The sequence below is a fragment of the Anarrhichthys ocellatus genome, unplaced genomic scaffold (assembly GCF_004355925.1).
Source record: "Anarrhichthys ocellatus isolate YVR2014 unplaced genomic scaffold, GSC_Weel_1.0 scaffold108, whole genome shotgun sequence".
Lineage (NCBI taxonomy): Eukaryota > Metazoa > Chordata > Actinopteri > Perciformes > Anarhichadidae > Anarrhichthys > Anarrhichthys ocellatus.
The window spans coordinates 800214-815154 of record NW_022280138.1 but is presented as its reverse complement, the minus strand read 5'-3'; the positions used below and the strand labels follow the sequence as shown (position 1 = coordinate 815154).

Sequence of the window (14941 nt, the reverse complement as noted above, 5' to 3'; positions counted from 1 at the left end):
CAAAGGGATTCACTTGTGAGTCTGCAGGCCTCAGGCCTCTCTTCTTACCTCGAGACACAGAGGTGAAATCTGATTGGATAAAAGCTCTACTTACGACAAGCTGCACTGGATGCAGAGCAACTGAGGAAGACAGTAGCTGTGCAATGAGAACATAAGATAATGGGAAAAATATTTTTATAAATTATAATACATGTAGTGTATTTAAGAAAACATTTTAAATTATAAAATAGCTATAACTTTGTGATTCTGTTTAGGCCAGCAGAGAAGGCCTTGAAGGACCTGACGGCCCACCACTGGGTACCAGGTACACTTATGAGCCACCTTATGTTCATGGTGTTCGTTATGGCCAAACCGTGGCTTGCATAGAAGTCCAATAGCGAGACACCACTCGGGTTCAGATCGGGCAAGCCGTTCCTCCCAATCACCCCCGCCAGGTTCTCCATCATTGCCTACGTGAATTTACTTCCTTCTACCCTTTAACCCCTCTTGTCACCAGGGTTACGCCCCTTCTCTTAAAGGGCACCCGTGAATTCGGTCCTTTAGTCCCCTACATGTGTCCCCCCACAATACACCAAAACTAGAGATTAGTCAAAAAACACTTAATGTCTCGGGGCCAGAATCAACCGACCAGCCCGACTCCGTGTCTCTGGAGCAGGAGGCAGGACCACCGTCGAAGGAAACTTCCGGGTCTTGTGGTGGGAGGGCACGAGGACGCCCCGCTGTGGGGGTTCGGCCAACCAGATGTGCTGGTTTAAGGCGGTCAACCGACACGTGTTCCAGCCTGCCGCCCATGTCGACCTTGCAGGTCTTGGCTCCAGAACACGAAACGGCCTGACGTAGAGGGGTTGAAAGGGTTGGGTGGCCATCCTGGCGAACGAACACATACTCCGCTGACTTGAGGCTGGACGGGACGAACGACTGTGGGAAGCCGTGCTGCTACGTGGGCACCGGTTTGAACAGTCTGGCTTTTTATTGGAGCGTTTCCCGCTGCTGGGTCGCAGACCAAGGGTCTGTGACTTTGGGGATAAACTCCCCCGGGACCCGCAGCGGCTGTCCATAAACCAACTCGGCAGATGAAGATCTTGAAGATCGTCCTTGGGGGCTGTCCTAAGCCCCAACATGACCCACGGAAGCCTGTCCACCCAACTGCTGTCTTTGAGGCTGGCCCGGAGAGCAGCTTTCATAGATCGGTGGAACCGCTCGCATAACCATTAGACTGCGGGTGGTAGGCAGTAGAGCGATGGAGCTTCACCCCTAGGCTTCCTGCAACTGCATTCCAGAGCTCTGATGTAAACTGTGGGCCTCGGTCCGAGGAAACGTCAGCTGGGGCTCCGAACCTGGCGACCCAAGTCTGAATAAAAGCCCGAGCCACCTCATCTGCTGTAGGACAGCTTCTGGCCAGCGAGTGGTTCGATCTACCATTGTGAGGAGATGTGTGAAACCACGGGATGGGGCAAAGGTCCTACTAAGTCCACATTCATGTGATTGAACCTCCTTTCTGGAACCGAGAACTGTGCGAAAGGGGTCTTTATGTGACGGTGCACCTTGGAGCGCTGGCACACGACACAAGTCCCGGCCCACTTTCGTACATCCTTTTTCAGTCCGTGCCAGACGAACTTCGCTGCCACCAACTTCTGAGATGCTCTCTTGCCAGGGTGTGACAGACCATGAATAGCGTTGAAAACCTGTTGTCTCCATTCGTCGGGAGCAACCGGCCGTGGCTAGCCTGTGGAGACGTCACACAGGAGCATAGTGCCAGTTTCGCCAAACGGGACCTCCAACCGCAGTCCCGTAACTGCCGTCCTCAATTCCTGAACACCCGGGTCTGTAACTTGATCCCCAGTCATCTTGTTATAGTCCAATCCTAACTGGACAGCCCCGGTGACGGCCCTGGAGAGACAGTCTCCGACCAGGTTTTCCTTGCCCGCTACATGCTGTAGATCCGTGGTAAACTCCGAGATGAAGGAGAGCTGGCGCTGCTGGCGTGCGGACCATGGTTCGGCGCTCTTACCCATGGCAAACGTCAGTGACTTGTGATCCACAAACGCAGTGAACTGCCAAGCCTCCAGCAGGAACCGGAAATGCCGAATGGCCAGAAAGAGGCCGAGGAGCTCACGATCGAAAGTGCTACAACTGTCGACTGAAGAAAGCGAGCGGTTGCCACCCACTGCTCATGCACCACGCCCACCGTGTAGTCCGAAGCGTCCGTGGTGATGGCAATCGGAGCCTTAGGTGACAGGTGTTCCAGCATTTTTGCGTTTGCCAGAGCTGTTTTAGCATCCACAAATGCAAGTTCCCTCTCTTCGGTCCAGTCAACAGCCTGTTTGACGGCCTTGCCCTTCAGGGCTTCGTACAGGGAGCGCATCAATTGCGCTGCTCGGGGAATAAAGCGATGGTAAAAGTTCACCATGCCTAAAAACTCCTGCAGGGCCCTCACTGTGAGTGGGCGTGTAAAGTTAGTCACCGCTCCACCTTTGATGGAAGGGGAACCGCCCTGTCCTTCGTGATGCGGTGTCCCAGAAAGTCAATGGTGGTCAATCCAAACTGGCACTTAGCCGGGTTGACGATCAACCCGTGCATATTCTCCACTCTTGATGAACTGGCCACCAGGATGTCATCCAGGTAGACAAACAGGAAAGGCAGGTCCCTCAGCACCGTGTCCATTAAACGCTGGAACGTTTGTGCTGCATTTTTGAGGCCAAAAGGCATCCTCAAGAACTCAAACAGGCCGAATGGAGTGATCAGCGCCGTCTTGGGAATGTCCAGCGGGTGAACGGGCACTTGATGGTAGCCTCGTACAAGGTCCACTTTCGAAAACACCACGCTATCCGACAAGTGGGCAGAAAAGTCTTGAATATGTGGAACCGGATAGCGGTCCGGGATCGTTGTAGCCAGGATGACAGAGAGTCACAGCTCTGTTGAGCTGTGTATTCCTATAGACCTCAGTTTAATCAGGAGAGAGAAGTGAATGATTAGTAGTTAACATTTATTATGACAGATGCTGCGTTAATGAGTTACACAGAAATTCTTTGGTGATTGAACTTGACGAGGAGATTTGTGATCGAGTTGTGATTACCTTGAGCGGCAACAATATAAATCCCCCCGTGGAGTCCAGATACTGTTGGTGATGGTGGCTGATGAGGTTAATAGAATGATGAGTTGATGAATCTGCGAAGATTGGGCGGAGATGGGGAGGTGGAGGGTTGCGTAACAGTAGCACGATTGAAGGTAGAGAGACAATCATATTTAAGAGAGACAGCAGCAAGATGATAGGCTAATGATGTCCTTGTGCTATTGGCTAGAGAGACCAGCTGATCAAGATAGCTGATATCATCATTGACAGCTCCAAACGATAACAGCAAGGAAATAATGAGTGTGCATGCATGAGGAGTGATAGCCGATGTATGGTAATTAAACTATGGGCTTAGGCATGCAAGAGTATAGTCTTCCTGTCTGAATTTATGCTAGAGTTTCATTAGTAATGACTTCATGAACTTCTCTAATGATAAGATTATAACTATTAGAGAGAAAATTAATAATCTCCTATTCTCAACCAGCACTGATAGAGTAACCTTGGAAACAGCTATACACCCTTATATATTTAGATGGCTTTACTCCCATTGACCTTGACAAATTGACTTCAACAATTTCTCCGTCTAAACCTTCTACCTGTCTCTTAGACCCTACAACGACTAGGCTGCTAAAAGAGTTTTTACCATTAGTTAGCACGTCTTTACTAGATATGATCAACCTGTCTTCTCTAACCTTCCCTTTGTTGGGCCCATGTGCTTTGGGACAAAGAGATTGGGCCTTCCATTTTTGCAGGGCAACCTGGATCCTGATTTGGTTTGATAAGCACCAAACCCCCCACTTGGAAGAAGTTCACATTAAGGTGTGAACTCATCATCCAAATGCAACACTGCTCTCATTGGACGAGCCCAGGGATGCCAAGGCGGGACTTCCGGTTTTACAACCAGATTACCCCCAAAACTATAAAAACACTGAACGCATCGCTATTCCCCCCGACCCTGCGTTGGTGCAAGAAAACACACACGCAACGTTGCTGTTTTAAAAATAAATCCTAGGTTTAACAGTTTTAGATTCACTGGACGTATCTACTGGACTGTTTGTTTTGTTTTTGTTCGCATCCTGGACGAGGAAGCAAACCATTTTCCTGCAGAAGTGAAGAGACTTTGTGCTAGCCGCAAGGACGGGAATTCCCTTACTGAGCCGAAGAAATTATCTGCTACCGAGAGAATCTACTGCGCTGCACGGAGCCGCGCTGCCTGAGTTCCACCGACAAACTCAGAAGGACCACTATCGTCAACCACGAAACCACCTCCTAGTAAGGCTACTAACGGTGTCTGGGCTAGATTTAGGTTATTGTGTTTATTATCTTGTTTTGTGTTGCTTAAGTTATTGTCATTTTTATAATGTGGTGTATGCTCAACAATCGCTGGGATCGTTAATGCTGTGTATTTCAATACTGCCGCAATTCGTGTTGAGATGGTTCACCGCTCGTGGAGGCAGAAGTTGTTTCTCATCAGTTCAGAGGTCAGAACCGCGGCTGTGACAAAGAGTCGCCGGCTGTATTTCTGGAGCTGAGAGACCAATCTTCCGTACTCCACCGCGGCGGGGAGGATCTTAATCTATTTTTGGAGGACCCCTTTTGTTTTGCTTGCTTTCTCTCTTCTTTTACTAACCCACACACACATATAGCTTTAAGCTAATGTAGCTCCGGGGTGCGGCCTCAGACACGTGTCGATACGAGATCTCTATTGTCTATCGCAATTGTCGAGTCTCGCGTCATCTTGTGGTCTCGCGAGAGACGTCGCCACGTTTCAGATTACGTTATACGTTGTCTGAGCTGTTCTCTCGCTCCTCCCCCCTACACATAGACACACACACACACACACACACACACACACACCCTCTTTGCATAGTTTGTTGATTTTAGATAGCTTGCTCATAAATGTATAGTTGTTAGTTTTAGATATTAGTTGACAATATCATTATTTTTGGAACTTAATAAACTGTTATATTTTAAAGAGCAGCTGTCTGTGATTACTTTGTGCATGTATTGTGATAATAGCTGTATATGTGGTCTGTTGCTCGAACTTAAACCTTCACTTTCACTCTGAATGTGGAATAGTACTTTGACTAATGATATTGTGAGTGAATACTAATTATGAGACTTAGTTTATCGTTTGGTTATTGGTCCCTGTTCGCAGGGTGGTGCCCCGTAATTAATAATTGTTAATAATCTTACTGACATTAATAATTCAATTGATGTCAATAATTATTTTTTCTTAAATGCTGATAACTCAAACACGCTCCTTTTCGTTCCCAACACCTTCCTCTCTAAGATCCTTGAGAAAGGAGTCACAAATTAGTTTTGTGACTTTCTGCATAACAATAGTTTATTTGAGAATTTTTAGTCAGGATTTAGAAAGCATCATAGCACAAAGACAGCACTGGTGAAAATTACAAATGACCTTCTAATTGCATCAGACAAAGGACTTGTCTCTGTTCTTGTCTTGTTAGATCTTAGTGCTGCGTTTGACACCATTGACCATTACATAGACTAGAACATTTGATTGGCAATAGAGGAACCACACTAAGCTAGTTTAAGTCCTATTCATTAGATCGATCTCAGTCTGTATATGTAAACAAGGAAACCTCGATGAACACCAAAGTTAGTCATGGAGTTCCACAAGGTTCTGTGCTTGGACCAATCTTATTCACCATATATATGCTTCTCTGAGGAAATATTATCAGAAAACACTCCATAAACTTTCATTGTTATGCAGATGATACTCAATTATATCTATCGATCAAGCCAGACGAAACCAACCAGCTCGCTAAACTTCAAGCATGTCTTAAGGACATAAAAACCTGGATGACCTGCAACTTCCTGATGTTAAGCACAAAGTGCCTGTCAGATTCAATTAACAAATAAAAAAATCAGAAATCCAGTGTTATTCCCCCCCATCTGACATACACAAATTAAGAAGATGTGAGCATATCTATCATGAAGGCAATACATAAAATAGAGATGTATGTGCAAAATAAGAGAAGACGCCATGGGTTACTTTTCTCTCACGCTTCCCCCTGAAATACACAGTCTGCAAGACTGATGAGTTGGAGCAAGCAAAATGCTTTTAGCATGCTTTCTGCCTTTACAGACAAGCTTTTAGGGCAGATGCTACTTTTAGTGCCAAGATAAATAATTTAGTTGTGAAATTATTTTCTGGCCTCTGCAGTGTAGGGAGGGTTGCTGATAGGGCTCTTTGTGTGCCGTGTGACCAAGTTGGAGGGACTGGAAAACCATATTAACTCCTCCAACTACTTTGATAGCACTCTAGAAGCTGCTCTGCTAGGTATTAGGCAGAGTAAAACACGTACTAAAGCTTGGCACAAAGCTTTATCATGAGCAGTGTAGTCCAGAATCCCTACATCGGCCGAACGCCCACCACACGGGTGAGTAGCTAATGGTGTTTATGATGGATGATAGATATTGGGATAAATGGATTGATTTTGCATGGATATGCTGCCTATGTCTGGAGTACTATATGGAACCGCGAAAAAGGGGAAGATCCTGGTGGCTCAAAATAGTAAGACATCTGGTTTCTTGTTCTTCTCATTCTTGAGACACAGCTGTTCTTCAGTTCAGTCACAGGGAAAGCAGCTCGTGATATGTTCCATATTTGCCATCAGGATGTGGAAAGAGCGACTTAAATTATTGAGTGGTAGGGGATTTTCTCATATATGTCCTCTTGCAGGTTAGGAAAATGGAGAGAGCAGACATTGTAGTCTGTATTTGTAATGTGTGGGTTTATAATCTTATTAGCAATTATTGCAGTGCTTTCAGATAAATAACACCTCTTTCAGACTTGTTTCTTAAAAGCAGGATGATTAAACACCACTAGTTCTTGACTTGTGTTTTGGGGAAAATAATGTAATATTGGACACCCCAGTACTCAATACGTTTCTCCATGATTCAGCCACGCAAACCTTAGAGTAAAAGTGAAGGCAGTATATTTTTTTACTTGGCATATTAAAAGGTAATTTTGTAGTCCCACACACAGGAATACTGGAACTCAGTCCGAGTTAGGGTTGCTGGGGAGATGCAAATAATGGGACCTACGATGCCATCCTTTCCTATGGAGACCTTAGTATCGACAAGCATATGGAGCCAAATCCAGGCCAATAGTTTTGATAAATTCAAATTCAAAATAAGTGAAGGAAAAGTTTTTTGGGGCAAAATGTAACTTTGATTCAGTTCTGGAATTGTTTTGAATAAAATATTTATTTAAATTTTTCACTTTCATATATATTTCGATATTTGAGGTGTTATATTTTTCAGATTCAGATCTTATTCTTTCGGTTTGTGAGAGGCGGAATATTTTTTTGCGCTCATCTGACTGCAGCCTTCCTCTGTCAGTGCCATATGTGCACATCGCATGCTGTAACATACCCTGAGATTTGTTTTGCATTTAACCACTAGGGGGCGCTACAGCAAACCCGCGAATTTGTGCTTTTTGTCACTTTTTGCAGATTTTAGCCTTCCTACTTTAACGAACTCCTCCTAGAGATTTTAAGCGATCAACTTCTACTTTGGTCAGGATACTCTTAAGACCTTTGTGATTAAAAGTTATCAAAATCTAGAGTTTTCATCGAAGAACCTTGACGTGGCGGCCATTTTCCCTCATTGTTTTTGACAAAATAATTTCTTATAAGTTGTTATAACTCCAAGGTACATTATTCAATCCGCACAAAACTTCTTATGCACGATGCTACTTCAAGCCTAAACATACGGCAATTGAAAAAAATTCAATAACTCATAGCGCCGCCTACTTGCTAAAGGAAATGTCATATTCTATACTTTTATTTATACCTCCTAGCCAGGTGACCTGATGAGTCTCAAATTTGGTAAGCATAGTCTCAAGACATTGATGATGGATGATCATGAATATTGTGCGTTTTTGTTTAACACTGTTGCCGTGGCGACGCATCGTTCGCCATGAAAAAGGAAGCTGATGGTTTGGTAGGTTGGGATGCTCAAAAACTCATGGAACTTTATACATGTGTCATAGGTCATAGGAAGACATAGTGTATATGGTTTTTTGGCTTGGCCGTTTTAAATTGCCTCTATAGCGCCCCCTACAATATTTCAAAACAGCAGCCTCAGCGCTACGTTTGAGCTACATGTATGAAACGTAGTAGGCACATGTATCTTATGGAGACTTAAATATAAGTCTCTTGGGACCATGCTCTAAACCCTACCCAAAGTCGTCGAGTTTCATTTATGTGTCATTTTTCAATAGATTTTGGCCTATTTCTAGTCGCTAAACTTTAACGAACTCCTCCTAGGAACTTCATCAGATCCACTTGAAATTTTGTCAGTACCATATCAAGACCGTTGTGATTAAACGTTATCAAAAGCTTTACGTTTGACGGAATCGTTTAGCCGTAGCGGGCGGCTACTTTACGTGATTCCCCATGAAAAAAGCTGATGTAACTCAGCTGGACTTGTTCCAAACAGTCTCAAACTTCACTTGCTTGATAACACTCATGGCCTGAGGATGTCTACAAGATTATTTTCACTAGTACTCACAGCGCCACCTGCTGGCCAAAGGAAATCTGCGTTTTGTGACAAACTCCTCCAATTTACATTACTTTTACACAATGTGGTTTACATTTGACACATGATGCATGTTTGCACACATTCTGTAGCGCCAGGCAGAGGATACAGGAAGCATCAGACTATTTGCAAAGCATCATTTCCAGCATCAGGCGATCCACGCGGGATTAAATCTGTCTCGCTCGCGGACGCGCCGTCAGACGGTCGCGGACGTTCTCGGCCGCGCAGGCCAGAGTCCCGCCGGCACCCCCGACGCGCTGCAGATTGCGAGGGCCCGTTCATCGCTGCTCGCAGTTTTAATTAAAGCTGCAAGCAGCGATGAGAAGTTTGGGACTATTTGGAACAAGTCCAGCTGAGTTACATCAGACATTTCCTTTGGCCAGTAGGCTTTGTGGGTTTACTGTAGCGCCCCCTAGTGGTCGAATGCAAAACAATTCTCAGGGTATGTTACTGGATGCGATGTGCACATATGCTGAATATTTTGGGAATTTAGAACAAATGGTTGAGAAGTTATGTGTATTGATATTTTGCCACGCACCTAAGAAGTGTATTGGTCCATATCTTGTAAACACAAAGAGATATCAAAAATATTTTGATAACTTTTGATGATCTAGATCCACTTATGATCCACAGCAAATTTCGTAGAAATCGGAGCCAGCATGTAGGAGTTCGCAAAAATGTGTTTTTTTTCACTAAATTCAAAATGGCTGACTTCCGGTTGGGTTTAGAGCTTAGAGCTCCAGGGGCTTTTTGTCAGTCTACATGTGATACATCTGTTTACCAAATGTTATAGATCTAAATTTTATATATAGATAGTGAAACGTACTGCGAGGGCTGCATCGTCGAAATATTGTATAAATTCATACAAAATTGAAAATGGGTTTAGAGCATGGTCCCAAGAGACTTATATTTAAGTCTCTATGAGATACATGTGCCTACCAAGTTTCATACATGTAGCCCAAACGTAGCGCTGGGGCTGCTCTTTTGAAATATTGCAGGGGGCGCTATAGAGGCAATTTAAAACGGCCAATAAAGAAAATCATATAAACTATTTCTTCCAATGACCTGTGACACATGTACAAAGCTCCATGAGTTTTTGAGCATCCCAACCCACTAAACCATCAGCTTCCTTTTTCATGGCAAACTATGCGTCGCCACGGCAACAGCGTGAAACGAAAACTCACAATATTCATGGCGATTTATCATCAATGTCTTAAGGCTATCCTTACCAAATTTGAGACTCATCAGGTCACCTGGCTAGGAGGAACAAATAAAAGTATAAAATATGAAACAAAATTATTTTGTCATAAACAATGAGGCAAAATGGCCGCCACGCCACGTCAAGGTTCTTCGATGAAAACTCTCGATTTTGATAACTTTTAATCACAAAGGTCTTAAGAGCATCCTGACCAAAGTAGAAGTTGATCGCTTAAAATCTGTAGGAGGAGTTCGTTAAAGTGCGAAGGCTGAAATCTGCAAAAAGTGACAAAAAGCACAACTTCGAGGGTTTACTGTAGCGCCCCCTAGTTGTTGAATGCAAAATAAATCTCAGGGCATGTTAGAGGATGCAATGTGCACATATGCTGAAAATCTGGTAATTTTAGGACAAACGGTTGAGAAGTTATATGTATTGATATTAAGCCACGCCCCTAAGAAGTTTATTGGTACATATCTTGTAAATGAAAAGAGATATCAAAAAGCTTTTGATAACTTTTGATGACGTAGATCCAGTAATGATCCACAGCGAATTTGGTAGTAATGGGACTAAGCATGTAGGAGGAGTTCGCAGAAATGTGTTTTACACTAAATTCAATATGGCGGAAAATCTAAGTAGGCGGAGCTTAGGGGTCTGATTGGCTTTTTTGTAGCTCTAGCTCAAGTGGACATGTGTCAAATTTCAAGTCAATCGGACATACTGGCCGATGGGCGTCGCCGGTCCGACTTGTAGGGGGCGCTAGAGAGCCATTTCTTAACACAGAAAGATGCATTCTTTTTCAGATGGCTATATTCACCAGGCCTGACAAGTCCCCAAAATTTGGTGAGTTTTCTGCATGGCAAGTCCTCCAACCATGCGTACGTTTCCCCAAACGGGTACAATATCAATAGGGCCTTCACGGCCCGACGTCGGTAGCTCGGGCCCTAATAATAATTCCTACAATTTCAATAGGGCCTCGCTGGCCCAACGTTGTCGGTTACTCGGGCCCTAATAACTCAGGTTAACTGATCAGCCAGGGGGATGATCAGCTAACTAATGTAAATAAATAAAATGCCAGAATAGGACTTAACATCCCCTGTCACAGTAAAATGGCTCAAGCTAAGAGGATTTTCTATATTAAAACAAAGGTGATGCTGACGTCAACAGCCCAAAGCCGGGGCGCAGTGCTGATAAGACCAGCGTCAGACCCTGTAGGCGACGCAGCGCAGCAGGGTAGATGAAACCCGGTAGGCCAAAGCCGTTAGTCAAAAGCCGTTTAGGCGAAACAGCGGTAGGCAAAACACCGGTAAGCAAAACAGCAGCATCCTTAAACGTGAGCCGGGTTTTCTGTAGCCGCCGGCAGTGTTCTGCTCGAACTCAGCCAACAGTCCCCGATCGGGCAGTATTGGTCTGCTCCAGAAGGGGGGAGGAGGGCATGTAACGCTGCTACCGCGGCAACACAGATCCGCAGGTGAGTCACCTGTACAGGACGAGGGGAGCCCCAGAAATAGTCTGCAACAGTGGCATAAGTCCGGGAAACCGGAAGCGGGACACGCGTTTGACGTCAGGGAGGAGCTAAGGGAATCCCTGTCACATTTATATGATGCCCACGCACCGTGATTGGCTAGGGAATTTTAGTAATTGCGCGATTTAATTGCAATTAAAGGGATGACAGCAAGGCCCAGCAAGTGACAAAAGCTCCCTTCTGCTACATTTATGTAGGACTGTAATGATGGCTTCGTACCATCATTTTGGGGAGTCTCCTGATTTTAATATATAGTTATATACTTGGCATATTATAGGAGTGAGGTCATTCACAAAGGCTTTGTCATATTATCCAGCAAACCCGTCTGTTTCCTGTGATTTTTTTTTTAGCAATGGTTTCTTTAATTTAGTCTTGTGTGATGGGATCTACTAATTTGGTTGCTTCATCGCTTGACATTTTGGTCATTTTGAGGAGTTTCTTTTTTTTCAATTTTTGTTCTTGACCCTTATATAATTGTTTGCAAAATAATCTGATATTTCCCTAGGGTGAGTCTCAACACGGTTAGATTCAGGGTGTCTAATTTTAGTAATTGCGCGATTGGATTGGTTTTTCCCAAAATGAAAAGCCACAAACCTGCTGGCTTTATTTCCCATATCGTAGTATTTTGTATTGATATACCGAAGAGCTTTTCGGCACACCAACAACCAAAAACGTTACAAAATGACACCTTTCAGCATAATACAGCAGATATGCCAGGGGTGTCAAACTCAACCACAGAGAGGGCCAAAATAAGGAATTGTGACTACGTTGAGGGCCAAATAGAGTCACCATCTAATAAACAGGATAGAAGGGATATTGGACAAAGTGCAAAAATAATACATGTTTAGGTAGGCTACATTATTGTATGCATACCAGAGCCAGATGTTTGGCATCTTTTCTTGTCTGCCAGTTCATTAATATCTGGGGTTAGGTGTGGAAACCCTCAAGATGGAGTGATGGTGCATCAGTGAGACGACTCCTGCGTGGGTTTGTGTTCATCTTCATCACAGAGAACAGCTGCTCGCACGGGTATGTGCTTCCAAACATGCAGAGTGTTTGAGCAGATGTAGGCGGAGTTAAGGCATCGTTTCGGGGGTGAAGCTTGGAAACTGTGCAGCGCCCTCAGAGTCACACTTTGTCTTCAGTGTCATTACACTGGAGGTCTATCAGCTCCACAGGTGCTCTTTCCACGTCAACTGCAAAACGGATTGCTGAGCAGTTCAAATTTTAATTTCTGAGCTGCAAAGTCGGCAAATCGCCGAGTGATCTCTGTGCCAAGTGCGCCCAGTTTATCAGCAAAATGTGCAGTCGGGAACACAGCGGTGGACACTTTCACTGCATCACACATGTCTGTGATCATACGTCCCCGTCCCTGAAGCTGCAGGTTTAGCGCAGTGAGATGCATCGTTATGTCCCACAAAAAGGCCAACTCACATCACCACGTTTCTTCCCGGAGCTCTGTGGTGTGGCGGGCCGGTTATGATAAACATATGATATTTTCTGGCGGGCCGTTGTACCGAGGAACGGATATATGCTGACAATTTAATGACAAGTCTCTCAATGTGTTGATGCTTGCTCGGCTTTTCATCTGGGTTAGAATGTTGTCCAGGGCCCAGTTCAGAGTCTGCATTTTCCTTTTCAAATATTTCTCCATCGCTGCTCGTCTCGTCCCGCGCGTCATTTCATTCTACTGTCCTAAATGAACACGGTCATTACTGCGCTACCTACTGTCACCCACTGGCATTGAAGAGTATTTATTACTTAGCCAGACGCTATATTGCAGCTCAGACGCTCAACAATGGCAAAGTATTTGCAACAACTAAATAATATTTCTTTGGACTCATTAAGTGAAATTGGACATTTTCCCACGGCACACCAGACGATCTATCACGGCACACTGGTGTTCCGCGGCACAGCGGTTGAAAAACACTGTGTTAGTGCCTCGGCCAACTGTAGTCTAACGTCCTTTAGCTTTCCTATGTTTGTTATGTTCCCCCTATTCTTTTTATTTCAAGTTCCAATTACTGTTGCTTTGCAAGCCTTTATTTCTTTATTCTAGATGCTACAGAAATAATCTTCCCCCTCATCGAGGCCCTACCAGCGTCCCATACTGTTGAAGGAGAAACATCACCTTTATCCTTAATGGCAAAGTACTCAGATAATAATAATAATAATAATAAATCAATTTTCTATAGCGCTTTTCTAGATACTCAAAGACGCTTTACAAGGCAGAGACAAACACAACAAACAAAAAAAAAAAGTTTAAAAAAAAAAGAAAAAAAAAAAAATCAGATAGATCTGATTGTGTTTCTTGTTTAATTTCAGTGTCTGCCAAGAATTAAACATTGATCCTCCAGTACCTAAAATTATAAATTCATTTTCACAACAACTGGGCCGTGGTAGGTAATTGTGATTTGTTCAATTGTGCTTTCTTTTACTCTATGTGGTCTCTCTTTGACATGCAAACATAGTCTATCCTCAAGTAGCTCCTATGTACTTGGGACATGAATGTGAAGCCTCTCTCCCCAAGGTGAAGATGTCGCCAGACATCCACTAGACCTAACTCATTCATCATACCTGATGAATCCTTAGACAACTTAGACTGGGGTCTTATTATTGCAGGTAGGTAATTTGGTGTTCAATATACAATTAAAGTCTTCCTATAAGTATAATCTCTTCGCCTTTATTTGCAACGAGAGCGCCAATATTCTTAAAGAAAAGTGGGCAGTCATCATTTGGGGCATACACATTTAAGATGGTTATCTTTACGCCCCCAATAGTTCCATTCACCATAACATAACGGCCCTCCCCATCTTGGAAAGTGTTCTCATTACTGTAGTACACAGATTTACTAAACAGGATAGCTACCCCTCTTTTCTTCCCCTTCCAACAGGATGCACTATAGACCAGGTCAACCCATTCTCTTTTTAGTTTTAAATGTTCTAATTCAGATACATTTGAATTCAGATACATTTGAATTAGGGCTACAGACCACTGCAGTTTTGTTAATTGCCCTAGCGTTTTTTGCTTTTAATTGGGTTGATAATTCCTCTTATATTGTAACTGATGAAATTTAGATAAGCCATAGTCTCTACGTGTTATTATATGTTCCCTAAAAAATTGAAATAATAAAAATAAACTTAAGCTGCATAAACATTAACATTCTTGGGTCTATAACATATGTCAAGGAAAATATGGAAATAGCATGAATAATACAGAACTGAACTTCCACATTTCCAATCAGACAGTGGTTAAATGCTAAGCACCAGTGCTGAGTTTACAGAGATGAGATGAAGTAGCCAGAAGTGGGGTTGTAAATGATAAACTTGCACTGGGAGCCGATATGAACATAATTGGGACGGATAGAAGAGAGGTTGTTTTTGTTTATGTCTTTGTGAGTGCGTTGTGGTTGGGGAAGCCTCTCTGTCACACTAGTCTGAATGAGGAGAACTGCGACTGAGGGGTTAATGACAGGTGGGGCCAGTAGGGGGAGCAGTCACAGGAAACTGTGCTTTGAGGTGGCGTGTGTGGAGAGAAGTCAGTCTGATAAAAGATGACAGTCCACGGCTGTTTAAAA

The 14941-nt window shown here is 43.8% G+C and overlaps 1 protein-coding gene across 1 annotated transcript in view; it reads left to right on the top strand.

The window, feature by feature from the left end:
• The first annotated feature begins 6325 nt into the window (after positions 1 to 6325).
• The window catches only part of LOC116399314 (voltage-gated potassium channel subunit beta-2-like), a 131631-nt gene continuing 123015 nt past the window's right edge, over positions 6326 to 14941 (top strand). Inside the window, exon 1 of the mRNA XM_031876388.1 lies at positions 6326 to 6480. Coding sequence (XP_031732248.1) covers positions 6430 to 6480 — 51 coding nt within the window. The 5' untranslated portion in view covers positions 6326 to 6429. The remainder of the gene's footprint in view (positions 6481 to 14941) is intronic.